Source organism: Apteryx mantelli, chromosome 36 (genome assembly GCF_036417845.1).
Source record: "Apteryx mantelli isolate bAptMan1 chromosome 36, bAptMan1.hap1, whole genome shotgun sequence".
Taxonomy (NCBI): Eukaryota; Metazoa; Chordata; class Aves; order Apterygiformes; family Apterygidae; genus Apteryx; species Apteryx mantelli.
This window is the reverse complement of record NC_090013.1, coordinates 220,860-248,637: the sequence shown is the minus strand read 5'-3', so window position 1 is coordinate 248,637 and position 27,778 is coordinate 220,860. Positions and strand designations below refer to the sequence as shown.

General features: G+C 47.6%; 3 protein-coding genes across 4 annotated transcripts; 2 read left to right on the top strand and 1 right to left on the bottom strand.

Moving 5' to 3' along the window:
* Nucleotides 1–1,090: 1,090 nt before the first annotated feature.
* Nucleotides 1,091–16,257, bottom strand: PIN1 (peptidylprolyl cis/trans isomerase, NIMA-interacting 1). Its single transcript, XM_067314635.1, has 4 exons — nt 16,147–16,257; nt 13,606–13,806; nt 5,659–5,769; nt 1,091–2,320 (listed from the first exon to the last, which is right to left on the bottom strand). The coding sequence occupies exons 1-4, from the start codon at nt 16,202–16,204 to the stop codon at nt 2,211–2,213; spliced, it is 480 nt and encodes a 159-aa protein (XP_067170736.1). The 5' UTR covers nt 16,205–16,257; the 3' UTR covers nt 1,091–2,210.
* A 2,153-nt stretch (nt 16,258–18,410) lies between these two features.
* FBXL12 (F-box and leucine rich repeat protein 12) lies at nt 18,411–20,716 on the top strand. 2 transcript variants are annotated; one of them, XM_067314650.1, is made up of 4 exons: nt 18,411–18,568; nt 18,648–18,720; nt 18,841–18,906; nt 19,042–20,716. In XM_067314650.1, exons 1-4 carry the CDS (start codon nt 18,456–18,458, stop codon nt 19,612–19,614), a joined length of 825 nt encoding a protein of 274 aa, XP_067170751.1. In that variant the 5' UTR covers nt 18,411–18,455; the 3' UTR covers nt 19,615–20,716. The 2 variants fall into 2 exon arrangements, with proteins under 2 accessions (XP_067170751.1, XP_067170750.1); XM_067314649.1 differs by having other exon boundaries at nt 18,841–20,716.
* Nucleotides 20,717–23,059: 2,343 nt separating this feature from the next.
* LOC106500198 (hepatic lectin-like) lies at nt 23,060–26,705 on the top strand. The gene is made up of 6 exons (XM_067314585.1): nt 23,060–23,102; nt 24,077–24,184; nt 24,870–24,944; nt 25,540–25,691; nt 26,117–26,229; nt 26,570–26,705. The coding sequence occupies exons 1-6, from the start codon at nt 23,060–23,062 to the stop codon at nt 26,703–26,705; spliced, it is 627 nt and encodes a 208-aa protein (XP_067170686.1).
* Nucleotides 26,706–27,778: the final 1,073 nt, after the last annotated feature.

The window sequence follows — 27,778 nt, the reverse complement described above, 5'->3', positions numbered from 1 at the left end:
TACCCGCTGGAAGCCTGCCGCCTGTGCCAGTGTAAGAACAGCTCCCACTGCAGGCAGTCTCACATGCTCTTTCCCTCATTATTGTGGAAGTCTTGTCACAGTTTTACGAGCAGTCCAAGGCTCTCCCCACCCTGCTTTCCTGGTGCTTGCAACCTTCTGATGAAGATACAGATGGGAATCTGGTGCTGGGCCCACACCACTGCAGCACGAACGGCCGGGAAGCAAGCAGACTGTACAGTCAGGAAGACCCTCGGCTGCCACTACTTTTGCTATGTTGCCACATTTCAAGACAGAGATGACATCTCTGCTTTCCTTTATTTACCTTTGATCCCGCTTTCACGATGCTACACAGTTACTTGAGGCAATTTTCCTTTTCTAAGTTTTCACCTGCTTGTCACCCCAGAGCTAGCATATTTTTTTTCTTCTTCTTCTTTTTTTAATCAATGAGTTGCTACGGAAACCAACTTTTATCTGATGCACGAGAGCCTTCCATTTACCCAGCATAACTAGCAAAGGTAAAAGCAGAAGCAGAAATGCAAACCGTATTCAGGTGTCTGGGTTTTTTTAGGCTATCACCTTAATCGTAGAGAGTATTTAAGAGATGTTGCTTTTCCCCAGTTCTAAGAAAGATGGGAGTTTTTAGAAAAAACACATGCTGCAGAGTCACTCTCAGTAATGGCTGATTTCATACAATAAATGGAACATCCAAATTTGCAAAACTGAAAAGAGGGAAGAAATAGTTATTGAATTGCACTAGAGAGCCAGAAGTACTGTTTTTACCTTACCTGAAGTAACACCTTATACCACAATTTAAATAGTACTTATGGAATGAGGCACCAACTCAATGCAAAACAGGAAAACCCAACCATGAAAGAGAATTAAGGATATCAGGTTACAGCTTAAGACAGAGAAATTTTGAGAATAAAGAGAGTTTTCTTAATACAAATCACACTTCCATTTTATGATGAAAAAAACATCAGCTATAGCCACCTCAGCACATACTGCAGAGGTTTGCATTTGTTCTAATAGAAGCCACAGGACCTCTACAGTCAGAGGAGGAGAAATAATCAATACCAGAGCTCTTGAAATGTTTAATTGGAGAGGGCTTTATTTTCTGCTTAAGAGAACTGGAACTATACAGCTTGTTTGCATTGGACGAAAGCTGGGATTTTTTTCTGGTTTTATTTTACTAAACATAAGCAATGCAGTGTAACTGGAAAACAATGACTTACAGTGTTTAAACCACAAGTGGATCGAGAGGAGCTTGAGAAAACAGCCTTCTAGCTAAAACTGAAAATCCACAATACAGTCCGTCCTACTGAATGGCACGGTCATGTCTAAATAATGGAGTGACCTCACGCTGGAATGGATAACACACAGCATCCTACGTACCGCTACACAGCTTCGACTGGCTACTGACCTTCCTGCAGTGGGAACTACTGGCCATTAACCTCTCTTGTTTGTACTCAGAACCAAAAGGCATCTTCAAGTTTTGGAGTCCAAGCAATGGTCAAGCTGGAGAGAGCTCCACGCGCCACTGCATGACAGGACAGAGTAACGATCCTCACCAAGACAACTGCATTAAGGGAAGCTACAGGCAGGCACCAACAGATGCCCCATGCCAAGATGGCTCATTGTTTGATATCTTACGGTCAATTTATGAATGGCTTTAGTAAATCATTTCTACAAACCAGTGAACTGGGCTGCAGAGCAAATACATTTTATTCAGAATAAATGGTATTTAAACAAACATGCAGAGGGTTGGGAGTTCATTCCATCATAGCACCAGAGTTCACAAGTCAACTTCACCATCATCAGTGCTGCACTGCAATAAATACTCCGTATCTCTAACAGGGTGGATGTGGGAAGCACTGAAGTGTGACCTTTAGCATCGACAATTCCTCAGCTTAGGAGGCATGTCAATATAACTCAAGCAGCTGTGGCATGCCAGAAATTTTGTTTTTAACATTCTCTCTGTTTATGAAAGATGCTACTGTCTTATTTTGATTACGTTCTCACCTTTGGCTAACCATGCATCTCTGCAGGTTAAAAACATTGTGTCAGGTGCCACAGAAGATATTGAGATATGAAATGAGCTTTTTTTTTTTAAACTGGATATGAAGTTCATTTGGGAGAGTGCAGGGTTGGAGTAGGTTTTTTTTTTCCTTTCTTCCCCTCGCCCTTTCCTTTCTACATGTCTCCAAGGCACTTCACTCTGTGCGTAGGATGATGTGGATCCCTGATTCTGTAAAAACTGGTCCGCTCATCTCGCCAGCCCTCAGTGCAAATGAGGCATCTTCAAAAGGCTTCTGCATCTGACCTGCAGAGAGCAGCAATGAGAAAGTTCAATTAAGCACAGCAAAGAGTGGAAGCTCTTTCTGAGCAAGCAAGCCTCAAACGAAGGCAGCTTCCAGGCAAACAACAAAGTCACCAATTAATAACTTGCAGGAGGTGTTTGTTTTCAAATATTCTCAGAAGACAATCCAAAACAACTCATTCACACATCCGTGTACACAGATGAACTTTTTCTAAAATAGAGATTTTGTTCAGATCCTGTAAACATTGCTGCAGCAGGGAAAGACTGTGGACTCAAAAGGCAGAGGAAATCTGTTCTGCAGATTCACTGGCACAAGTGGATGTTAGTCTTTCAGTCTCATGTGCCCTCAAGGTACACAGAGGCAATGGATGTGGTGCGCATTACAAGCTGCACTAAATAATTTACAAGGCACACGTGGCTAATGTCATGACCTAGATAAGAACTGCTCTTAAGGCTCTGGTCTCCAAATTGCTGAGTTCCAGGAGGTTTAGTAATCAAGGCTCAGGAAAGCCAGAGGTGATAAGAGGAAGTCCCCTGCACAGGGAATAATGAGCAGAACTAAAGCAATTCTGCAATGGGCCATGAAGAATAAGCAATGACAAGGGCTCAGCCAGAAGAATTCAAGCCAAGATACCAGCCTGCTATAGAGGGTTCAAGAGGGACAGTATTTTTGCCCAATTTACTCTGACAGAAGTTGGAGCAGAGAAACTGCCAACCCCAGCTGAAATACCAAGGCTCTGCTATTGCTGACAGGCCAAAGTCTCCTTGCGGGACTCCCACCAAAAGCTTCAGCGAAAGGACAAGATGCTGGCAAGGGAAGGCCAGTGGGGACAGCGCCCTGCGCACACAGGGAGCCTTCGCTCTCTGCACTGACTGCGCTCGCCTCAAGATGCCAGAGGAGATGTATAGATCAGCGTCTTGCCAAAAATGCAGCGTAAATCTCCTGTACGTTTACAACCCTCGTCTCCAGGTTTCAAGACCGTGCGGTAGCTTTGGACTCCACAGCACATTAGGAGACGGCTACAGAAAGCTTATAGGCAGTGTGACGGATGGATCAGCAGCAGACATCGCAGTGATATACTAATCTCTTTGGGACCTCAGCTTCCCAGCCCCTTCAAAGACCATACATCCTGGATGCATCACATGTAGCTAAGCAGCATCTCCAGAATTTATATTTTACTCTAGGATCTAAATCTATCCGTATCCATTTCTCTACCAAGGCAGTTAGATGTCACAAAAGCTCAATTCCTCTCTTTCAGGATTAGTCATAATAACTTCAGCTTGATATTTTCCCCTTCCAAAAAAAAGTGTTTTATTACTGAAGTGACCTGATACATAAGACTTTCCAGAGTTTCATTTCTCTCACCTTAGCATTTAGATTAATTGCTGGAGATGCAGACTGCCTGCCCGTCTCAAGTTCCAGTTACATAGCTGGTGTCATTCACTGTCAGACAGAACCGCGTTGTGGAAACCTTTCACCTTAGGTTTTCAGTTATTTTTTCTGCTAGGACCCAAATTCTTTACTTCAGATGAGGAACAGTCTCTCTGCTACACCACAGTGGTCTTTCTCAAGCAAAGACATGGCTTATTTGAAGTTTTTCATGAAGATAAATCGAAATGTTTTAACAACTTCACCTCCAAAGTAACCAGTGCTCCAAGTTCCAATAAATTACATTTTCAGCCCAATAAGAAAAGAGGCAGAGATGGAGACGGAGAGTGACAGCTCAGGAGCAGGGCCGCCACTCATAGCTCTAGTGTCATCTAGTGGAGACTGGTTCTTGCAACATTTCTTTACTTTTTGCTATAGCCAGGAGAAATCTCTTTCCACATGTCTCCAAAGACCACAGTAAACTCACAGTTTCTAATGAACACAAAATAGCAGCCACAGCATCCTAAGATTAATGTTTCATTATATAGGAATCTATAAAATATTACTGTTCAGCACTATCTGAAAGGAGATACTTGAGGAAGCAACTGCTGCTTTAACCGTAGCAAAATTAGACCCCAGAAAGGAACAGTAATTAAAAACAGTATCTTGGTGAAAGACCACAATCTGCATTGCTGAAGGCAGTTTCAGCAGCCAAAGCCTGGTGGTCTCCAGCTAGCAGGGGCAAAAGCAGTGACCCAGCGGCCCCTTCCACAGTTAACGGCTGCAGATCAAGCCAACTATTGTTTTATTTATTCCAGAAACATCCTACCAAAAATCAATCAGAAGCAGCACTGCAATTCACAACTGTGCAGATGGCCCTACAGGCTGCCTGGTCTAACATCCTTGTATGCTTAGGCAGCTGCACAGATTTCTACTGCAAAATTTGTATATTTGCTGCAGGGTGAATGTCTGCATCCCAAGATGAGCTCCTGAACACTTCAGTCTGCTTCCTACCAACCACAATCATGAGTTTAGGAAAAACATTTCCACCAAAACTGACAGGCTTAAACAAGTCAGACCGCTTTTCCCTGTTTCAGATGCAAGCAGCTCTCACTACAGATCTTCCTTTAAGTTTGCTGCACGCTCCGATGACTTTGGGGCACAGACCATAAAGATAAATATAGCATTTTATCTCTGACAGGAACCTTTCTTGATCCTCTTCAAATAAAATATGCACGTGCACCCTTGCTATTAAGATTTTGGTTTGTTCTTTAAATACTGTAGCCACACTCATATGGCATCATTGCTTTATATTTTGCTCCTAGTTGGAAATTAAGCTATTCCAAAAAGCATTTGTGAGACAATGTAAACCAGGTTTCTCTCTCTCACTTTCCCATCTCAAAGGTTCTTTCTTCTGTCCTAGCAAATCTCATTAATGAGGAAGCATCCAAGAGCTTTTTGTTATCAATCCCTCACTGCACTGATCAATAATTCTGTAACAAACTCTCTCACCAGCAACATTATTTTGGTGGACTGTAAATTACTCCTATTTCTACAACTTGTTAATAGCTTTCTGATTTAAGATTAGAATGCCAAATCATTTATCTGGTGAGCCATTAGCAAGACTTATCCACTTCTTCCTTATTCATGGTCCATTACACTGTGCAACTGGATTTCCATTCAATGTAGCTGGAAAATCCTTTTCCAGAGGGAAAAGCCAATTTCATGAAGGGCACTTGCACAACATCCACTCTGCCTAGAATAATATTATGGTTGCATTCTTAATTGGTTTAACTTCTAGGCAGCAAACTACGTTTCCTGCACAGCAGGCTGCCTAGCACACAAACCCATTTTCATATTCATTCCCCCAACAGCAGGGTGCATTATTAAACCCCACCTCCTGCCAAGAATATCAGCGTCAGCTCTGTAATCTTGATCTCGTGCTCACGTTGCCATGCTGAGCTTGACTTACCTCTTCCAAATGCACCCAGATCACCTCCCGCTTTTGCTGAGCTGCAGTCACTAAACTGGGAAGCAAGAGATTCAAAATCCTCTTCTCCCGATTTTATCTTCTGGATGTAGCCTGTAGATACAGGGAATAATTCACAGTCAGGAGAGAAGAAAAAAAAAGCCACAGATGAAGCATGGTAGCAAGGGGAATGTTCCCAGCAAAAGAGGAAGATGAATAAAGGGGAGCAGGTCATCACATTTCAAGAGATGCCTTAAGCATTGCATCCCACGACAAAAAGGGCACAAACACCATCGCACAGATCTGGAACATTAGCACAGCAGTGCAAGATTTTACTCTTTACCAGCTCTCCCACCAAAGCCATGGCCCAGCTCCACCCTGAACCCACCGACGGCTCACGCGGGGCTTACTGCCCCACAGCACACCGGCCTCGCCATGCAGCGCATCGTGTAATTCCAATCTTTGTGCCATAGGCCATTTCTATTTAAGCTTCTTAAAAAAAAAAAAAAAAAAAAAAGTCTATTTCACCTATTAGTACCCCTAAAGTAGGGAAATTTATTGTTGGGCTTCAAAATGTAGGAGTTTTTGACTGTAGAAGGGTTCACCTTGATAAACGACCAAGCATGAAGAATCCCAGACAAGTGAATTATTTATAAAGACAGCTTCTTAAAAGGTCAGTAAAGAAGTAGTCACAGTCTTAACCAAGAGTTCTGCCTCACTGTTCTGGACTTTCTTTTGCACCAGCGGAGCAGCTCCGGCCAACTCCTGAAGCCGTGTAACAAGATAATCCAGAAGATAGCTCACCTTTTAGATCACATTTTCCAGTCAACAACTTGACACCATGATTGGGGATGGGGGAAAAAGGGAAGCCACTAACGATGGCTAGCGATGGCTCTCAGAGACAAGCAAAATCGCAAACATCACCAACGTGCCTCGAGACCATGAGGCAGCTTTGCACAGATCCCGGAGACAACTAGGAAATTCCACACGGACAGTTTAATGCAAGGATCTTATCCCGGTTTTCTTCAGCTCATTCACTAAAAGAAGTACTGATCAAAAGCCCCAGCAGCCGCTGGCCCCAACCAGCAACCACCTCCCACCAAACCGTAACTTAATGCCAGCAGCAGGAAACGCTTCTGCGGAGAGATGGTTACAAAAGCTCAGCTCAAAGCCTGCGAACAACGGGGCACCTCCGGACGCGGCGACGCTCCTGCTGCCAGTCGGGCCGCCAGCAAAGCCACCCGGCGCCCCGACGCCTGGAAAGCTGCCTGCTCCCGCCAGAGGGAGCTTGCTTCCTGCCGTGAAAGAGCACGCGGAGCTGAGAAGCCACCCCGGAGCAGAGGAGGGAGAGGGTGCAGCGCGGGAGGACCACCTCCGCCCTTGGCCCGAGGCGAGAAGCGGTGTGTTCCCTGCAGGAGCACCCACCCCAGGCAGCTCGCTCGATGGGGAAAGTCCGCCTGTGGTCACCAAGGCGCACTGGAGGCACCCCCGGCCTAACCCTTGGGCCACAGCAGACAAATTAAGTCTAAATGATGTGGAGAGAATCACATTCACCCACCCATTTCAAGCGAGGGAGGGGAATGCACCAAAGGGAACGCACCCAGGCTTCACCCGGATCCGAGGAACGGCCTCAAAAGCGCCACACGCGGCCACTTCCGGCAGCAGCGCCCCAAACCGAAGCTACTCTCCATGGCTGAGGAACCGGGGACCATAACACTTAACAGGCCAACAACAAGGTCACATGAACTCATCAGAGCTCTCATTGGAGCTTCGTTTATTCACTCGCAAAATCACTCTTTCCAGAAACCTCCTTTCAGCTTGGGGAAGCATCAAAGCCTGAGTGTCTCCCATCCCAAAGCAAAGCGGTCTTACCCCACCAGCGAGAACCCCTGCCACAGCAAGAATCGCAAGCACAAGGACGGCTTGATCACGCACATGCCCGGTACCCGTGCCGTTTGTGCCGCTTGCTAAAATTCTGGTTGCGTCGGAGTCTGGCACTTGCCCTTGAACAAGACAGCAATAGCAGCTGACTTTCTTTATATGCTCAGAGAAATCAAGTGAATGGGGATGTTTTTCACACTGAAACTATTAAGTCTCCTGGTTTCAATAACTGAACTTCCTAGTGAAGGTCACTGCCATTTAAGCACTGTAGCCTGAATGTATGAGAGCTTGGATTTTGCTAGATAAGCCTCTAAAAAACCAAGTTGGGCTGGGCATGGTTGATTCCAGCCACAAGCAGGGGAAGAGCCCTAGCTGAAAGCGTCACATGCATAAGTAAAGAATTAATCTCATAAATTCGAGGGATGCTCTCAGAAATGGAAGGAGGCAGTGTCTGATGCAAAGTATGAGGAAATAAGCAGTTCCCAGTTAGTTTTAACGCTATATACCTCTACATACCTGAGGAAATACCAGCCCCAAGAGATGAGAAAATACTTCTTAAAGAGGGAACTTAGGTGAAGCTCATCTGCAAATTAAATCTGTGACTTTATGGCATAATTGCAAAGTGCACGGTGTTTTCCAAATCACTACTGAAGACCAAATAATTGCAATGACTTTTCTGAAAATTTTTCCTAGTTGCAGTCAAGCTGAAATGTCAAAAAATACTTATGATCAATTTTGCTCATCACTAGAAAGAACGTCATATCCTTCTGAGAGCACAGACACACTAAGCAGGTGCCACTGGATAGCAGGAAGGAGGAACCTGCCTGTAGACACACATATTTAGTGCCAGGTGACAGAAGCAACCTTTACCTTCTCTCTGCCTGAAAGAGGTCAAATGGAGCTGCCACCTTACTAAGCCACAGCCTGGCTTGCTTCTCAGTAGTTCACAGACCCATGTTTTCGAGACAGGAAGCAGCAGCAACTGAAGCAGGAGGCTACCAATTTTTAGATGAATACTTTTATTGCAGTTTAATTCTAGCAAGACCAAAACTAAGTGATTTTAAGTCTTCAAATTGGTCTTCTGCCCTACAGCCCACTTTTCCTCCCCCAGTCAATCATATCTTTTTAAACTGCCTGCCACTAACCTAGATCTTTGCAATTCAGCACAGAGTTCACAATAGTTTGGTTTGCATTTTCAGCTGAATGTGACTACTGTATGAACCAGGCCAGGAAAAAGACTATTAAAAAGGGGTATAGGAGATTACATCTGGCTCAGACTTGCTTTTTTAAAAAGTAGTTCTGAATATAACTCAAAAGCCAGAGAAAGTTATCTTAACTCCTGAAGTAGTTAACCTGCTTTAATAGAAAACACCATCAGCAATATTGTTGCATAAGTGAGATTATACACACTTATCCTACCTTCTGCTTATTGTGTACAGGTGGAGAAAGTCAGAAGACTACATAAAATTCTGAAGTTCTATAAAACTTAAGAGAACAGCTACTTATCTTGCATTAATCTGGAAAAAAATTGTGTATCTGGGTAGGAGGCTGTTCATAGCATTCACATATGCATGTTTTAGAACAGGAACAGATACTGTTCATCCGATTAAACTAAGCTGCTTGAGCATAAACAGTCTATTTGCTGACAAAACAGAGTTTATCCTAAAATACATATTTGCATCACAATAAGTGCATATCTAATTACACATAGCTGCCAGCCCCTAGCAAGTACCTGGCACATTGGTACACATCACATCCAGAAGCGTCAGGAATTACAGCCTGAAGATACACGCTGATGTTAAAGTAACAAAGCATCCAAATTAAGGATCAAACTGTTTACCTTTATGTCCTAGATTGCCTGCACTAGTCACATCAACAGGCTCCTAGGGGTAAAAAAAAAAAGGTCTCTCAAGCTTGCTAAATGAACCAATCAACAACACACTGAATTACAATTCAGTTATTAAAACTTTCTAATTTTATGACAGTGACCAGCCTGAGAGCAAAATCTGCTTGTCAGCTAGATGAATGCTTTTATGGATAAAACCCAGGACTGAGATAATAGTTTCAAGTCACCTACCCCAGAACAAGACATTTGCTCCGAGTGTCTGAACTTTGGCTCCGAGAAGTGGGATTAATAAGCCTTTTCCCCAATGATCTCAACTATTTAGAACAAATTATTCAGTGCAGATACTGTCTAGATTTTAATAAACCACCTGTAAAAATCTCCAGACATAAGTGAAATTGAATAATGGGAGATTAATACAAAAATAGTAAGATGAAAAATGGCAGTGGGTTGTGCTAAAATGGGGAATATCAGGGAAGAGAAACTTTGAGATGACTCTTAGTCTTTGATGAGATGACTCTGCAGCAGGAAACTGGGGTATACTAATGAAAAGTGCAACAAGAGGCTGGAAGGCTTGGAAGCACTGTCAGCAGAAGGGAGGACCAGAATATTAAACGTGAACTAGATGACCAAGAACTGAAGAAAAGAGTTAAACAACATCAAGCGAAGTCACTTACATGCATTTACAAAACCAACGAGAATTTCTTCTATATGCCGAGAGCTCAATCAGAAGGTGAAGGAAACCAGTGCGGAATTAGAAATAGCTACAAAACAGACTTTTCAAGTGAGAAATGCAGCACTGAGAAGTCATGCTATCTTCAGTAGAAAGAAGAGTAATAGTAAATGCCACGGTGTAAGGCACAGCCAAGAGCTAATCTGTAATACTGTGTACCACAAAGAAGCAATGCTCAAGAAAGATTAATAGAAACTGAAGTAAGTGCAAAGAAGGGCTAAGAGTAGAAGCAGCAGAACGCATGACCTACATTACTAGAAACTAAAAGCCTGGTTGGTTTAATCAACAAAAAAGGCTGGGAAAGAGCAGGACTCTTTATAAATCCACTGGGAGGTCAACATCAGAAAGAAAAGTCACTTCAACAACACTAATGCACAAAACAACACATAAAAATTAGCCATGAGCAGCATTTAGCTGGAAACTGGGTTTCTACACATCAGACCAGAGATGTTCTGGAACAGCCTTCGCAGCAGGCACAGCGAGGAGAAATAAAACCTCCTTTTAGATGAAGATCAATCACTCTCACAAATGGGATTAAGAGGTATCGCTCCCTTTAATAGCCAGGGTTAGACTCAGATCAGGAGTTTCTTTCTAGCCCTGCGCTCCCTACAACGTCATCACCTATGAGAACAGCACACAGCAAGCCAGGTCACCCAAACCATGCTGTAACACAAAGCGAGAGCTAACCTACTTCTAATCCTCCACTGCAACTTTCTTAGTAAATTAAAAATTATTCATGGGCAACACACCCTTCCAGCTGTCTTGAATCTCCTCCCTTATTATTGGAGAAAAGCCATCAAATGGAATATCTACAACTAGCCAAATATTAACAATTAACCAAAATTTACTGAACTGTTCATCTTTAGGATAGCCCTCCCTTCCATGGGAACATAACTAAGAACTCCCTAAACAAATGCAATGCTTTACACAACAAACAAACAAACAAACAAACAAACAAAAAAAAAAATTCTAAGAACAAACACCAGAGCTTGATTCTGAAGGAAATAAGCCAAACATAACTGATCTCTAAACGAAACATGAAAATGTGTGTACTATGGCTGTCAAACAGATTCCTCCCCAGAGATCTACTTAGACAATTCTACGCTACAATTACATTCATCAGGTACAGTATGTCTGTTCAGAGAAGTTCAGTGATGCCTGACTGTCAAAAATGGTAGCAGAGCTAAGCTGTGCATCCATGCAATAAACTCTAGCTGTTAAAAATAATAATAATAATAATAATAATTTTCAAGAAGATAATCCCAGATCAGCAGCATCAGTGGCAAGAGAGCCACCACAAAATAATTAATCATAAGTTAGTGGTCCCTATGATCTTCCCAGGATTAGTGTTTATCAAGGACAAGTGGGGATGTTCACAGAAAGATTTTTTTTTTTTTTTTGGTAATAGTATTTCATTCTCAGGAAGACCAAAAAAAAGCAATGGAAATGAAAGTGACAAAAGAATAAATCCCTAATGGCCTTTATCGAGAACACAAGCATGGCATTTACATGATGTAAGCTCCAGTCACAACTTTCTCCTCCTCAGACACCACAGAGAAATGACTGACATAAAATTTATCCGATAATGAGAGGGCTCTGAAGCTGTCAATCTAAATTTCATATTTCCGAGCTAAAGAAAAAAAAATTGTTTAACTTGCACCTATATTTGAGAAAGAACAGATTAAAATGTTTCCCTCCATAGCCTTACAGGTAGCAAAGACCTCTGGCACCTAAGATAAAGAAAAGCACCCAAACAAAATAAAAAAAGATGACATTTGCTTAGGCCAAATAATGTTATTCAGGCTGCTAAAGATAACCAGTTTACAGGACTTGTAAACAGCAAACAGCCTGCCAGGTCACAAACTCCTGAAACACTTCTGCATCGGCAAGTCTGCCCAAGAGAACCTTCCCTTCCAAAATTTAAATGATTCCCTCTTCTGTAGGTCCAAGCTTATCAATGTCTGCCTAAAGCATGCCTGCAGCATTGCATTCCTGTTTTAGCAGTGGGAACTCTACTGCGGCTCCAGCCGGCCATTCCTCCAATAGCACTGGCGCAATTCTTCAACCCACCCGGGCTCCACTTCCAGATGAAAGCGGCTGGGTGTTTTCCTCAGCATCTCACCATTACTCAAGAGACTAGGACAAGCTTCACGAATTGTTTAAGCTCTGGTCTGTAGGAAGTTCTGTGCTGGCCTTTGGAGGACGAACATCACTCCAAGAGATGGTTCTAACACAGCCTTGAAGGATTTCTCCAAAGACAATTTGCGACTTGATTGAAACATTTCAATCTATTTATGTCATGCTCAACTGTCTTGGCACAAGAGCTCCACACGACGCATGCCTCCTGCTTTACTGCCCCCAGTTGCACTTATCTAATCCAAACGAGACAATTCCCTGAGAAAAGGCCCATTTGTACTAATTAATTCAACTTCCCTTTCAAAAGGCCTGCACACCACCTGCTGGTCACTACCTAAGTGCTTCCAATTATTCAGCGATTTCCCCTCCCAGTTTTTTCAAAAAAGAGAGGCCTTAAGTTTGTTTGTCAGGCTCAAGGCAATTGCCTTCCTATCCTCTCCCCTTCATGGCTGAGGCCATAGAGACAACAAAACAGTTCCAGATCAGTAGTATGTATCTGTGTGTGCTCACAGATCCTGGACAGCACAGCAGCTAGCCTTTGCAACAGCACTGCCAGGAAGGACAGAACTGCCTCTTAAAGGACATGGTCTTGATTTCATTAACTAATCAGTGGGACTGGTTTAAAATTGATCTCAAGCCCTGAATTCCTTATTCTAAGAGGAAAAAGTCAACAGTAACAGCTGGACTTTGAGCTTATTTCTGCAAGATCAAAACCTCAGTGTTCAAGAAACATGACATCAGTTCAATTCTACTGCCAGGATTGCAAGGAAGGATCTATGCTGCGAGAAGTCACAATGCATATTGTGGAAGGCATGCACACAGACCTGATTCCTAGCCACAACGCCTGGGGAAAAGCCTGAGCAGATCAGGTCGTCTGTACGGCCTTGTGCAAGATGTCTATACAAGCAACTTGATTTCAAGCAGAGGTTAATCAGAACTTACAGCAACTGCCATTAGGGCAAAGAGTCAAATGACATATTAAACAAAAAGAGATGTTTAAAGAACATTTGTTTTAGCTTTAAATGATTACTTTATTTTTAATATAAAAATACACATTTACAAATAAAATACAAACAAACCTCTGAAATAACATTACAAAAAACACAAGGGGAAGAAGGCACATGGGGTGGGACCTGTCTTTATGTCATTTAATCATAACCAGCAAATCATACAGCAAAATTGTTTCTCCAAGTGGCTATGCTACACGAAAGTCCATGTTCAAACCACTTGGCTCAAAAACTTTGCTTTAGAGAGTTCAGGACACACTGAACCATTCATCTCAGGGTTCAGTTCTAGGCCTTAAAATGACTTTTCCCCTACAATAGTATCACTCTTTCTCTCTCCTGCATTTACTTGCCATTTATAAGCTCCAGTGCCTCATCTTTGGTCCGCGTGATCTTTTCCTGCCTCCACGATGAGGGTCTTCTGGACTGGTTGTGTTTCACCAAGAGATGTGAACATCGCACTTTGGTGGGCTCCCCTTGGCCATTCTTTCCAGTGCCGCTGGGGCGCTCCCACTGGCTGGCATTTGTGATGTGGTTGAAGTAATACACACGGCCTGCAGACAGAAAGAGAGGGTTAGGGTTACAAAAAGCTCCTGTCAGACCCCTAGAATTAGCTCCTTTCATGGCCCAGTAGACAGATAAGACTGGATTTCTGCAAGTGGGTGAGACTGCAGTTGGCCACGTCCAGATTATCAGTGCAAGCACAGTAAAGACACAGTACAGAAAACAGTAGTTTATAGCTCTACATACACACCATTTTCTACACAAATGGTTTTGTCAGAAAACAAGAGTTTAGTCAAAGAAACAGTTCCTCACACAAGCAGACTCCAGCAGCCCTTCCCATTCAGGGCAAGTCACAAAGCTCCCATGGATCAGGCTCAAAACCACCCACTGATCCCGTCAGAGAAATTAACATTCCCGCATAACACCCTGCCATCGCGGCCAGGGTTAAACTACACGTTCACATACGTGAAGCGTTTGATTATTCCTGAGAAAGCAAGGAGCGCAGTGAGCTCCCAGTCACGTGGTGGCAACACATCCTCTAAGGAAGCGCGCGGTGACACAGTGGAACACTGCCCCTTCTGCCCCTGCTGGGGTGGGGAACGGTGCTAGATTTCTCATGTGTGGATATAAGGTTGCATTTCACTCGAGCGCTATTTGCAAGGGTGAAACAGTATAAAGCCCCTCTAAGTACATCACTTAATATAGGCTGCAGCAAATGCAATAAATCACTGTTAACAAAGATCATGTCTTTGTACCGCACAGAAAAGCCTGATTCCAAAATCACTTTTTATTTCTACCATAAAATAGGACCTCCCTGCACAAAACACTCATGCCTTCCCCCTCATAGTAGAAAGCAAAGTTCTGATTAAGTCAGCTATGAAAACCACACATTCAGCACTAAAATAAAGCCAGGTAATACTGTCACCCAGTGACAGGGACACACCACCTGCTTAAAGGCCTTCCAGTGCTGGCTCAGAGCTACATGTTCATTTACCTGCATTAACTCACAACATTAATCAAGATGATTTCTGACTTCTTCTATTGCATCATTCATCTCAAAGTATTCCACTGAAACCAGAGCCACACTAGACTCACAAAAAAAAGCCCATTCTGCCAGTAAATCAAGGCAGGGGGAATGCAGCAGCAGCAGCAGGTAACTTACTATGCAGCAAAAAGTTATGCTGTAACGACAAAGGACCCAATTCCCCCATTGCAGTCCCAACCAGCGCCCTACAATCATTCCTGTTTCTTCATCCAGGAGGCCACTAACAACCCGGATCTGACAACGCCACACAATCACAAAGCTCTCTGTCTCCAAGACACGTCAACCACGGTAGTTTTAGCAAAGAAGGGTTCACACAGACAACTCTTCTTTCTGCACACTTTGCCTCCCTGGGCTCATCTCCCTCCACAGTCAAACACAAGAACACGACATCCTAGAAACTGCCTTGAGGCATTAAGTTCCGTAACATGGGAAGCTCTAATTAGAAAGGACGAAGCCCTGATGAAAACACCATCCTGATCAAGGACTTCTCTTCCCGAGCTACAGTCACAGCAGCCACACTGAAAGCAAGAGCCTGCCATGCTCTGACAGGGTCTTTTAGACAAGGGTCTCTCTAGGCTCAATCTCCCCATCCCCAGGCCTCCCCGCCTGCTACGTAGGGACAGAGCAGCCGCCAGCACCACCCTCTCCCCCAGGGGTGCAGGGACAGCGCAGCTCCCCCCCCATAACCCAGTACCCAGAAATCAGACTCCATCCCCCTTTGCAGACCACCACCCCACCGGACACAGGAGATGCCCCCCACCCCCAAAAGCCCGAACTCTCCCCATGGGTCAGACACCCCCTCAGCCAAAGCAGCCCCAGAGTCTAGCACCCCTCAGGACCCCCTCAAAAGCCTGAACTTCAGCACCGTGAGAACCCCCCAAGACCCACCCCAAAGCCCAGCTCACACCACCTGCCCCAGAGCGCTCTGTCCCTCAACCCACCCTCCCAACACACGCATCCAGGCCAGGCCCCCAACGGCCCAAAACACAACACCCTCCCTCCAGGCCAGGCCCCCAACGCCCCCCAAACCCAACACCTCCCCTCAGACACCCAGACCAGGCCCCTAACGCCCACAAAACCCAGCCAGGCCCTCAATACCCCCAAAAGCCCCCCAAAATCTAACCCCCCTTTGCCAGGCTACCCTCAGACACCCAGACCAGGCCTTAACACCCCCAAAAGACCCCAAAATCCAACGTCCCCCCCGGCCAGGCCCCATCACACCCCCCGGCCGGGCCCTCAACGCGCCCAAGAGCTCCCCCCGGCCAGGCCTCCCCCCGGCCCAGCCCTCACCACCCCCAAGACCCCTCCCCACCCCGCGGGGGCTCGGCGCCACCGCCGCCCGTACCGGAGCTGCGGCTCATGCGCTTCTCCCAGCCCGCGGGCAGCTTCTCCTCCTCCGCCATCTTCCCTCAGCCGCGGCAGCTGCACCTCCCGCACCGACCTCTCCCGACCCGGCCCCCATTGGCGCGAGGGGCGGGGCTTCCCCGCCCCCGCTCTGCCCCCATTGGCCCAGGGGGAGGCCACGTCCCGCCTTCGTGCGCGAGCTCTCGGCACCATTGGCGGAAGCACACGCCATTCCGGCAGATTGGCTACGGGCGGGAGGCCGCATTGATCCGGAAGCGATCGCGGGGCACGTGACAGGAGGTTGGACGGCGGCCGCCGAGACACAAAAGAGGCGAGAGAGCGCCCACCCGCCCTCATCTTCCCGCTCCCCGGCCTCCCCGGGGCGACACCGGCCCCGGGAACCGCTCACAACCCCTACCGGCCCCTCGAGCCACAGCACAACAGGAGTCGAGGGACATGTTTATTACAAACTAGTGAAAACAGCCCCAAGAGGCTGCAGCGCGTTTATTGCCTCCATGCGTGAATCTGGGGGTGCTGGTACAGCCGGGGCTCCAGGCTTTCTGGCCACACGAGAGGGAAGGCATCAGCTACACGACGTGGGAAGGGAAGGGAAGGGAAGGGAAGGGAAGGGAAGGGAAGGGAAGGGAAGGGAAGGGAAGGGAAGGGAAGGGAAGGGAAGGGAAGGGAAGGGAAGGGAAGGGAAGGGAAGGGAAGGGAAGGGAAGGGAAGGGGGATGGCGCTGCAGCTGCGGCTACTGGTAGTAGAGCTCCAGGTTCATGCCATCATGGATCTCATCTGAAGCAGTGAGTTAAGGCGGTTCTCGCACAGGGAGAGGGCCCCAGACAAGCCTCCCCCAGCGCTTAGCTGCATCACACACTGTTCTTTGGTTCCTTGTACAATATTTCAGCTTTCTCCCAATGTCACGAAACAAAAAACGTTTATCAGAGGCGTGTTCTATAACCAAGGCTGCCAGTACCGTGGAAAGAGTATAAGCTCTGCCTGAGCTCAACAAGTTCACCTCTCCTCATGCTGTCTGCTTGGGTTTTGATGAGTGTTGGTCCAGCATTTAGGCTGTGCATCTTGTAAACATACAAGATCTCAGCACTTATTTAACTGGGCAGTTTCCCCACAGAAATTTTACCGAGACTATCACAGCAAGAAGGATACAGTCTCCCAGCGTGACGTGGTCCTTGAAGATCGTGTACCTGCAGTTATCGTAAAACAGAGATCAGTCCAGCACATGTGATCCAACAGAAATTAAAGCAAAAGAAAATGCCCTTAGGGTGGTGCAACGACAGTACCATCAATAGCTCTTCTTCTTCTATCAGCCGCCCCATGGAAGAACAGCAGCTGAAACTTAACATGGTTTTTAAGCTACCCCTGACAGCACACTCTCAACAGCAGCATTCACAAAGCAACACCGCAGACTGCGATATGAGAAACAGTAGCGCTACACACTCTGGAGCTGAGGGAGCCTGAAAACAGGCCAGGATTTTTCTCCCGAATCAACTAGTGCCAGGATGCAGTGGGGTGCTTTCATTCGGGGCCACCCCCAGGAGTTCGATCCTGGCCACTTCACGGTACGCTGGCGAGGGCACGGCAGCAGCAGAGCCATTCCCTGAGGACCGGGGGCTGCCAGAGCCAGATACCGCATCCCGGGAGCCCTCAGCCCGTTCGCCTGCTCCCTCCTGCCATGGCCGGGCCGCTCACCACTTCTTGAGCACGATCTTGTCCCAGCGGGTCCCCGTCTGCGCCGCGATCAGCTTCTTCAGGTCGCGGATGGAGTCCTCGGTGCTGGCGGCGCCGTTAAGGAAAGCGGAACCGGGAGGAGCCTCCCCCCGCCCCACCACCACCACCACCACCTCCGCCCCAGCCCCCGCGCGGGGATACTTGCATTTTACCCGCACCTTCTTTCCCAGACGGTCGTTGCAGACGACTTCGATCATCGTTCCTGAGGGAAGAGAGCCGTTATCGGGAGCGGGGGTCGCAGGGGGCGAGGGGGGCACCGGGGAACCAAAGACACCCGGGGGAACGGGCCGGGAGGCGAGGAATGCCGGGGGGGGGGGACCGGGGAGAAGAAGAGACCCCGGGGGCACCGGGGAGGCCCCGGCGCCGCGCTGCCACCCACCGAGCCCGGCCGCGCCGCTCTCCCAGCCCTGCGCAGCTCCGCCGACGACTACCCCACCGGAAGCGGAAGCCGCCCGGACAACGGCCACCGGCGCGGCCCGGATGCGGAAGCGGGGGGACGGGGCGGAAGCGCGGCCCCTCATTGGCGGCGGCCGGCGGAAGCGGCCTGTTGCCGCGGCGGAGATGGCGGAGGCGGCGGAGGCGGCGCCGGGCGCGGGGCTGGCGGCGCTGCCCGACTCGGTGCTCCTGGAGGTCCTGGCGCTGCTGCCACTGCGGGACCGGCTGCGCGCGGGCAGGTGGGGCCGGACTGGACCGGGGCCGGGCCGGGGGCAGCGGGCCTGGCCCGGCGGTGACCGGTCTTCTCTCTCCCCGCAGGGTCTGCCGGCGGTGGCGGCGGCTGGGGCAGGACCGGGCGCTCTGGAGACACGTGGACCTGAGCCCGCACCGGGTACGGAGCCGGGTCGGGGCGGGGGGGAACCGGGTCGCCCGGTGGTGGCCCGGGGCCGGGGCGGGGCCCGCTGGTCCGTCCGGGCGCGCGCGAGGGATCGGCTGCTTCCTTCTCGCCCAGCTCAGCTCCCGGACCCTGTGGCACTTGCTGCGGCGGCACCTGCGCGACGGCCTGCGGACGCTGAAGGTGAAGGGTGCGCTGCGCTCCACCAGGAAGCATGAGATTCTCTCCCCCGCGCTGCTGGCCGCCCTCGGGAAGCAGTGTCCCCACCTGGGCCGGCTGTGCCTGGCTGAGGCTGACCTCCGCCTGCTCCCTTACCAGAGCATGCCCGCTTCCCTGAGGATGTTGGAGCTGAGTCACTGCGAAATCCCCACTGCGTGGTTCCAGGGGACTGCCGCAAATGCCCTGCCGCAGCTGCAGCATCTCATCGTGCGTAATGTCTCTGCCTTTTGCGATCAACATCTGCTGAACGTCTCCTCCCAGGCTCCTCTGAAGACACTGACCCTCTCTGGGACCTACCGGGTAACAGATGCAGGAATTCAGAGAGCGGCTGTGTACTTGGGGGGGTTGGAGCGCCTAGTGCTGCGCCACTGTGTTATTACTGACTCCGCTGTTCACTTTATTGGGCACCATATGAAATGTCTCCAACTTCTGGAGATCAGCAATGCTTATTCCTTGACAAACGCAGGTTTGGCTTGCCTAGTGACCCTGAAGTGCCTAGAAACGCTGTGTCTTGACCTCTGTGATAAGTTCTCCCCTGATGCCATTGTTGCTTTGTGCCAAGCACTCCCCCAGCTGAGGAATCTCAATTTAGATGGGGCTCATTTTGAAGACGAGGCAATACGTAAAATTCAGGCAAGTTTGCCTAACTGTAGCTTTTCACATACTCCTTGATACAGATTCTGAAGTAAGATGTTAACAGTCTAAGGTGACAGGACAATCAGCCTTCATCACTAAGTTTCAAATGCTCCTTTTTGGGCAACGCTTTTTTTTTTTTTTTTTTTTCTGGTAGCAGTTGTATGCATGTTTGGGAACAGAATTTTCATTGGGGCTGAAATAGTCATGCAAAAAGAGCCAATTTTCACATTACACAAATGTGTAATGTAAAATGGCTTGGTGGGAACCTGCTTCTGGTGGGATCCTTCCATGAATCAGGCAAATCAGAAAGTCAGTGAATACACAGCTGTTGACATTTGGGAACCCTAGTGGTGAACTGACTAAGGGCTGACCAAGATTACAGCAAGTGAGCAAGCATGTGCGCATGTCCATATTACAAGTTTAACCTCTTTCTCTGCCCCTGTTTCACCCCCTGTGCTAAACATCAGGCAGCAGTTCAGCCAGCACAGAATTCAGGAGACTAAGTGAGATGCTCTCCTGCCACAGGAGGAGGTTGGGCTGCCCCAAACCTAGAACTCCAGTTAATATCTAACTCTGATTACTCAACCACCCTGTGTGTACATTCCCAACTTTGCCTAGGAAGAAACACTTAAAAGGCTGTGCTTCAGACATGTGCTGCCAAAGCTGGTTTGTTCTTGGAAGAGTTCGGGTGACCTGCTGCCCAGACACTGAGTTTTTGTAGTCTGGGCTGTCTTCTTGCTTTTATCTTCCTGCCAAGTTCAGTTCTGAAAGTTATTTTTCAAAATGCAGAAAAGTTTGGTCACAGATCTTCCTAATTGCTTGTTCCTAAAAGCATCACCTTCTATTTGTGTAGAGAAAGGGCACCCATATGTGCTCCTGGGCATTAGAGGGGGCTGCCGTTACCTCTCCTTGTTTTGCTGGGCTGTGCTACCACGAGCAGCCACCTTGCCTTATTGTCTTTTATTGTTCACATACTCCTCTTACTCAAACTTTGTAACACCAGTACATGACAGAAAAACCTTACCTGACATTGCAACTGAAGTTTTGTGACATTGCTGTTCTGGACTGTTGAGTTACCCAAGGATGTTATTTTTAATCAAATACTGTATTTGTTAAATAAAAATGTTTTTGACTGTTAGCCTTCCTTGTGCTGCAAGATTTTGACTGAACTGTCATAAATGTCTTTCTTTGTTAAAATATGCAAGTCAGGCAGCCTTTGACTCTGCACAGTCAGTGTGCGCAGGCACTAACAGCTCAAGACCTGCTGTCCTGGGATAAAAGTACAAGTGGAGAGTTGCACACAATTAGCACACTAATCAAAATGCAGTGATACAGACCCGATGGAAAGCTTGGCACAGGACTGCAAGACTCCCTCAGGGAGACCCATGGATTTTTTCTTCCAGCTTAGTTGACCCTTCTGTCTTAGCAAAGCTTTTCCCTTATTGAAGGCACACATGTGGAATTACAAAGAGCTAAAACAAATACACAAGTCCTGAATCCTCTAACATCCTGGTCCCCTACCCAAGAGACTCTTTTGTGCCATTTGCTTCCTCCCTAATCCAGATTGACAGGGAGGTGAACCGACGATTCCTGCAGCACCATAGCTGCTCAGCTTTTTCCCTTCAGGAGCTAGTGGAGACTGCGTAGAGCATTCTCCTAGGAAATGCAGCAGCAGGATTGCTGCCTCGCCCAGTCTCCTGTCCTCTCCCAGGCTCTGTTTCTAGATATGGCTGTTTTCACCAGGCCTCACCCCCCACCTTCCATTCAACTGCAGGTTATGCAATAAGATCTTCGGTTTCAGACAGACCTGGATGGCAGTGACCCTCTGTGATGAAATGCTGTGCATCTTGCTAACAGCTGGTCTTTGTGCCCTGGCCTCATTCTGGCTTGCTCTTCCTATATACAAACAATCTCAGTGTTGCTCTGGGGCAAATAAACAACAGTAAATGCCCCAGCTCTGCTTTGGAAAGCATCCCAAGGCTGCTGGCTTAATAACTACTGCTACACGTTTACCACAGGTACAGAGGTTTATGCTGGAGTAATTATCATTATTAAAACTTCAGCATCATCTGTCCCAGCACTCTCTGGACTCGGAAAGTGAAGGCAAATCAGCAGAAGTAAAAATTAAAAACACAGCAAAATCATTCAGTCAATCAAAATGCAGTTTGATGCGGCAAGAATCTAAATGTTCTCTTTCAATGTTTGCAGTGGGATGTTTGCAAGCCCGATAGCACAGTGTACTGAACAACGTAATTTAATATCTGTCGATCCCAACTTGCCAGTTTTCCATTGTCTCTGCAGAGCTTGTAATTACTAAACATGGAGTAGCAGGAAACAGCAATTACAAGTTCTATATGCCATAAAGTGGGCTTTTCATTGCACTAAGTTTTGGAATCTGGGTACTGCAAGTTACAAACTTCAATATCAGATGACCTTGGGCAGATGATAGAAATAAAGAACTGAAAGGGTCCTCTTAAAACATCAGTTCTGTTTCTGTCCCTACTTTCATACATTTTCTGAAGTATTTTATTTTGGCAAGCTTTTGGAGGACTGTCCTAGAGCCTTATTGCTTCCAATTTCTAGCCTAAGCAGTTTCCTGGACTGTTTATCTCCATTTCACCTTTTGCCAGCATTATCCTTTAACATAAATGGTTCTTCTCCCAACCCTGTCTTACTGCTGTCTATAAACATATCATGAAATCAAAGCCCAGAGTTTTGGGGTTTTTTTTTAATACAGAACAAAATACTTAGAAAAAAATGGCTAAAACCTGTGTGTCTTACAGTGAAACCAGTGCATAAAGTAGGTCTCAAAGTCATATTGGAGTTGAGAGGAGTGAAAATTCACAACTGTCAAAGTGAAAAAGCTAAGTTTCCATTATACAGAAAACTGTGGGAGGTTTGTGGAACTTGTGGATTATCAATTAGTGCAGGGAGCTCCACTTAATTAGAAAGTAGATACTGCACATCCATCATGCATCGATTTATAAGGCACAGATGCTTTATCAGCCCTGAATCCATTTTATATTCTTGTGCGAGTGCATCTATTGGGAGGCTTGTTTTGCCTTCAGCAGTTGCCAAGTAGCAGTTTTTCCAAACAGAAGAACACTTCCTATTTTCTAAAGTAGTATTTTTACTCTTTTATACTAGAGGGAACGGGTTCAGAAACTGTGAATTTGCACTTTGTACTCCAAAGTGACCAGAAGCATTACAAACAAAAAGGACATTCAGTTTCGCCAGACGAGAACTTTCAGGCAGGTGAATTATTGGAAGTCGACACAATCCAAAACAGTGATTTGAGAAGACAAGCCAATGGGATACAGTCTAAAAACCGCTAGTTAAATTTTAACGTTTGGAGTGAGCACCTCTAGAGGTATTGCAGATTTTCTAGTCTAGATGTTCTAGTGAACAAGGTTCCATTTACTTGGTCCACATCCCAAGGCTAAACAAAACTGTCTCTGTCTCTCCCAGCCAGTTTACCAGGATGGATGAGGAGCGTCTTCACGATGAGCTGCATATTTTTAAAGGTAAATTTCTGCCAGGCTCTCCCTTCAAGCCACTGCCTCCAGGAGAGAGGCAGGAGCAATGAGGGCAGCAAAGCTGGATCCTGTAGCACAGTCTTTCTTTCTTTCTTGATCTGCCCATGTGCTTAACTTCTAGATGAGAGGAAAGCCTCGCTATTCCTACCTAACCAAGTCCTTGTCTCCTTAGGCAGCTTGGCTAATTAACTCTAATGGGGTTGATTGGTTGGGATGAAGAACCCCATCCAGTAAGAGCTGTAGTGCAGGATTGTCCCTGGGGTAAAGACTCAGACAGAAGATGGGTAAAGAGGGCTTTGCTGCAGGTGTGGGGTGGTGCTGATGTGAAGGTCTGCAGCTGTTGTGAAGCTGTTGGTGACTTGGGTGCCCAACAAGCGATGGCTGAGAGTGTGAGCATTCAGCCCAGAAGTGCCCTGGACCAGAGTAAAACTGGACTCCTAGAGGCTTCCCAAGTTGAGCTCCCTAAATTGAGTGACCTAGCACCCTTGCAAATCTTCCAAGGATGGGTCCAAGGTTTAACGCCCCCCCAAGGGGAGAGAAGGGCACCTGACATCAGCTAGGGATAGGGAAGAGTCCTCCCTTTTGAAAAGGGTTAATAGATAGCCAGTAGGGTTTAGAAACATGTTATGTTTTGAAATATGTGGTGTAAGGTTATAATTTCTTTGGAGGAAGCTTTGGCTTTTTGTTTTGTTTGTGTGGCAATTGGCAGATCATCTGCCCTTCCCTTTAACAAGGCCACATCCCTTGCACATACAGTGCAAGTCTATGATAGCTATTAGTCCGCTGTGCTATAGATGGTTTTGAGCATTATAATCAAATTCTTGGTTTCTATAGCAAACAGTAAACCATTGCAGGTTATTTATTAACCCTCTTATAAATGGAACCACAGAAGCTATGAAACTCAAACTAATCCAGTTATCGGAAGGAATATTTTCACATCTGTTTCTGTGTTTGTTTTAAAGACAGAAACTTTTTCCAGCAGAAGCTGAGATCCTTTTTCACAGTATACTTGCTACTGGCACTCTCTTTCTTGCTGATCATCACCCTGTTTGCTGTGTCACTCTCCAGAGGTACTGTGACGTCTTTGAAGGGGTGTTTAATCTCATGCTAATTAATTAGACAGGTAGGACCAAAAGATATATGAGGTCTAAGTGCACACTTACGCACTATAGATCCCTGTAGGTCCTTGTAACCCATATTGCAACAGCCCAAACCAGGAGTCACTGTGCACAGACTCTGTATGGACCCGTGATGGGACAGAGCCTCCCTTGAAGGATGGGAGACAGCCTTGTGCACGTGCATGGTGCTATCACCACCTGACAGGGGCTCACAGGCTTTGCTGAGACCTGAGCAAGAAGGTGCACAGGAAGGACAGCTGCCAGCTCAGACACGTGGTCATTCGAGCACAGCCCCACAAGGGTGTTTGCAGATCTGCAGCGAGGCAGAGCATGCCTTAGCTCGCATAGGAGAGGGTTGTGTAAGGAGAGGGACACCCAGACTGTCCCATGCAGGGACTGCTGAAGTCCATGCTGCAGTCTCCAGCTACTCCAGGCTACAAGCCAGTGCGTTGTGTCCTGAGATTCCTTTGCCCTGCAGCCTGCCGGAAGGAAGCATCCCCAGCAGGTTAAACAAGCCAGAACAGAATAGGTCTCTAGTCTTGATGGGTGATGTGCTTGCAGGTAGTCAATGCACGGGTAATGCAAACAATGCAACCAATAACCCAGCATCTCTCTCTCTCTCTCTTTCTCATAACAGTTTCAGCCCTTTCTTCTAAACTCCATGAGGTGCACCTGGAACGGAAACGGAACTATTCTGGCACGGATTTCCTGTGTAAGTCCTGAGTGCTACCTAAGACCACAAAGGGATCCTGCTTACAATCTGCTTCTTCCAAGCTTTCTCCCTTCTGCAATCCCCCTAAATTGCCAATGTAGTGTTCCTGCTCTGCATTTCCTTTGCTAAGGCTGTGCACAGTGCTTGTCCCTTCTGGATTCGCTGGTGCCAAGCAGCACCTGCGCTGTCTTGCAGACGTCCTCTGGCTCCCTTGCTGAGGGGTCTTCTAGCAGCTGCTAAGAGGGCTCTGTGATCATCTCTTCTGATTTGCATGGCCTCACAGACCAGCACAAGGGCTTCTGGCTTCAGCTATGTTTGTTTGCTTTGGAGTCTGGTTTCCAGACATCTTACACTATTATGTTTTAGAAAAAAGCAAATCTTCCCTGCAGTAGGAGCCTTTTTTGGTGCCAGTTGCCACATTCACGGGAATCCAATATATATCAGGCTTCAGGGTCATGCCATTGTGTCTATACCAGTCAGTGTTCGGCAATGCAACACAGCTAGGAAAACCCTCATGTTGGGGTGAGTCTGGTGAGGATCGAAACAACTGCCTGCAGCAGGCTCTCTGATTTCCCTCACTCCTTCCTTTTTCCAGTGTTTCCCTGTGGTCCTGGATCCAGAGAGTGGGAATACTTTGACAGAAAATGTTACTACTTCTCCCTGCGTAGAATGAGCTGGCACAAGGCAAAGGCTCAGTGTGAAGAGATGCATTCACAGCTGGCTATCATTGACAGCCACGCCAAGCAGGTAAACACCCCAGCACTAGCCAAGAAGGCCCAGGCTCGCCCGAGTCCTGTCTGCAGCCCTGGCCTCCTGCAGAACCCCCCAGTACCATCCTTGTTTGGTGCTCTCACCCTGTGCACACTGGCTTCAGCCTCTCGCCGGGCGGCTGGAGCAGCCCACAGCAGGTGCCTGCTGTTATCCTCTGCAGCAGCCAGCAGAGAGCAGGCACAACTCGCTCCGCCTGCCTGCTGCATGCCCAGCTTGGGCGTCCCAGGTTTCTCTCACGTGCGGGATGCTTAGACACAGCAAAGATCCTGTCCCGCCGGTACCTTCCCACTCCTCCACATTGCAAATGAATAGCCAAATGCAGAGCTCCCACTGCCCTGAGCCTGTTCACATGAGGAACTGTTTCCTGGAGCTTTCCCTCCTGATCCGTCTCCCTGCTGCAGAATTTTGTCATGTTCAGGACAAGGAACGAACGCTTCTGGATTGGGCTCACAGATGAGAACTTGGAAGGGGAATGGGAATGGATTGACGGGACTGACTACAAAACCACATTCACGTGAGTGCCAGCCTGACCCACTCTGCCATGCCCGCACCCTAGAACAGCAGGCACCGTCCCCACCTGTGCACACCTCCATATCAGCTCAAAGGCACTTGCAGCCTGGGTTTCCCTGCTTTGCTCTGTGCCCACCAAGGGAAGCCTTGGGAAGCAGTGTGGGACAGGCACTTACACCAGGTCTCATGTGGTATCAGAGACATGAACTGGCATCTAAAGCCGTCTAAAATTGGATTATTTTAGCTAGTGCCCACCCCCCCTCCCAGTGGCAGGGAAAGCAGCACCACTTAGGCCAAGCTCTGGGATGTCTGCCCCTGCTCCCTGTGGTTCCCTCTCTTCTCAGATTCTGGAAGGAAGGAGAGCCCAACAACAGCGGCAGCAACGAGAACTGTGCCCACCTCTGGAACTTCGGGCAGTGGAACGATGTCTACTGCACCTATGAGTGCTACTACATCTGCGAAAAGCCTGTGCCCACCTGAAGGGTGTTGAGCAAAGCCAGCATGCTGCACCCAACCCGAGCTGCGCCTGAAGGCAACATCCTCTGCTCCAACACCATGGATGTTCCTTTCTCTTCTTAATTTATGCTATCCAAGTGTCCATTTTCTGCTGGCTCCTCTCAGCCAGTGGGAACCACTCTGTCATGAGGAAGGACAAAGATGGACTTTAATGGTCCTAAGCAACATCGGAGGAGTCCTGGTTCTCCACAAGGAGCTCAGCTTAATAAAGGACAATTATTGCTCTGGAGCACTGGTTAAAATGGCCTCTTTGTTTCTAGGTGTGCTTGCATGTGCGAGTGGGGTGGGGGGGAGCTGGGACTGCAGCAGACACAGATGTCACGTGCGTCAGCAGCCAAGCTGAAGGACAGCACCCTTGGCAGGAGCACGCAGCAGGCTGGGCGCAAGTGGGGCAGAGTGTGTTGGGGGGGGTGTCACCCAATGCAGAGTCCTTGGGACAGGCCTGGGGCAGCTCTCCCTCGGGAGCATCAGGGGCTGGCAGCTTGGAACAGGCTATGACATTGCCGAACCGCATCTGAGGGGGGGGGACAGCAGAGGTGCCTCCACCGTGAACCCCTCCTGCTCCGAAAGGGGTTTGGTGTTAGCGACAGAGCTGCATCTCGAACTGCAACTCTGCCGCACTAGCTCCGCAGCCTGCTGTTGCCTCCCTTGGAGTTGGGGCTGCTCTTACCCAAAGATTCTGCTCCCTCCTGGATCAGGTCCCTGCCGCCAAGCAAAGCATCCAGGCCAGGCAGCCACAGGACACTGAGGGTTTGTCTCGGGAGCTGGCGACAGCAGCAGCTGGACAGGAAATGAGATTTGGTTTTCCTGCAGAGGAAAAAAAAATCATTTTCATAGTTTTTCCTTTTTTTTTTTTTTCCAGTTTGGATTTCACATTACAAAATTGCCCAGTACTTGTTTGTCACCAGACAAAACTTGATCATCGTTCAACTCCCTGTCACTTCACTGGTGACTGGCAAAGGTACAGCAAATGCTGGGGAAGGACTAATAGCAGTTAACGACACCCAATTCTTGAGCTGTGCTTCCATCCATCTCAA

Excerpts from the sequence above, each read along its gene's own strand:
- PIN1 (XM_067314635.1), bottom strand. The coding sequence starts at position 16,204 with ATGGCGGAGGAGGAGAAGCTGCCCGCGGGCTGGGAGAAGCGCATGAGC. Across the intron at positions 13,807-16,146 it reads GCGCATGAGCCGCAGCTCCG|GCCGTGTGTATTACTTCAAC; the intron begins GTACGGGCGGCG and ends TTCTGTCTGCAG. Across the intron at positions 2,321-5,658 it reads TCTGGGTGCATTTGGAAGAG|GTCAGATGCAGAAGCCTTTT; the intron begins GTAAGTCAAGCT and ends TGCTCTCTGCAG.
- FBXL12 (XM_067314649.1), top strand. The coding sequence starts at position 18,456 with ATGGCGGAGGCGGCGGAGGCGGCGCCGGGCGCGGGGCTGGCGGCGCTG. Across the intron at positions 18,569-18,647 it reads GACCGGCTGCGCGCGGGCAG|GGTCTGCCGGCGGTGGCGGC; the intron begins GTGGGGCCGGAC and ends CTCTCCCCGCAG. Across the intron at positions 18,721-18,840 it reads TGGACCTGAGCCCGCACCGG|CTCAGCTCCCGGACCCTGTG; the intron begins GTACGGAGCCGG and ends CTTCTCGCCCAG.
- LOC106500198 (XM_067314585.1), top strand. The coding sequence starts at position 23,060 with ATGGATGAGGAGCGTCTTCACGATGAGCTGCATATTTTTAAAG. Across the intron at positions 23,103-24,076 it reads TGAGCTGCATATTTTTAAAG|ACAGAAACTTTTTCCAGCAG; the intron begins GTAAATTTCTGC and ends TTTGTTTTAAAG. Across the intron at positions 26,230-26,569 it reads GACTACAAAACCACATTCAC|ATTCTGGAAGGAAGGAGAGC; the intron begins GTGAGTGCCAGC and ends CTCTCTTCTCAG.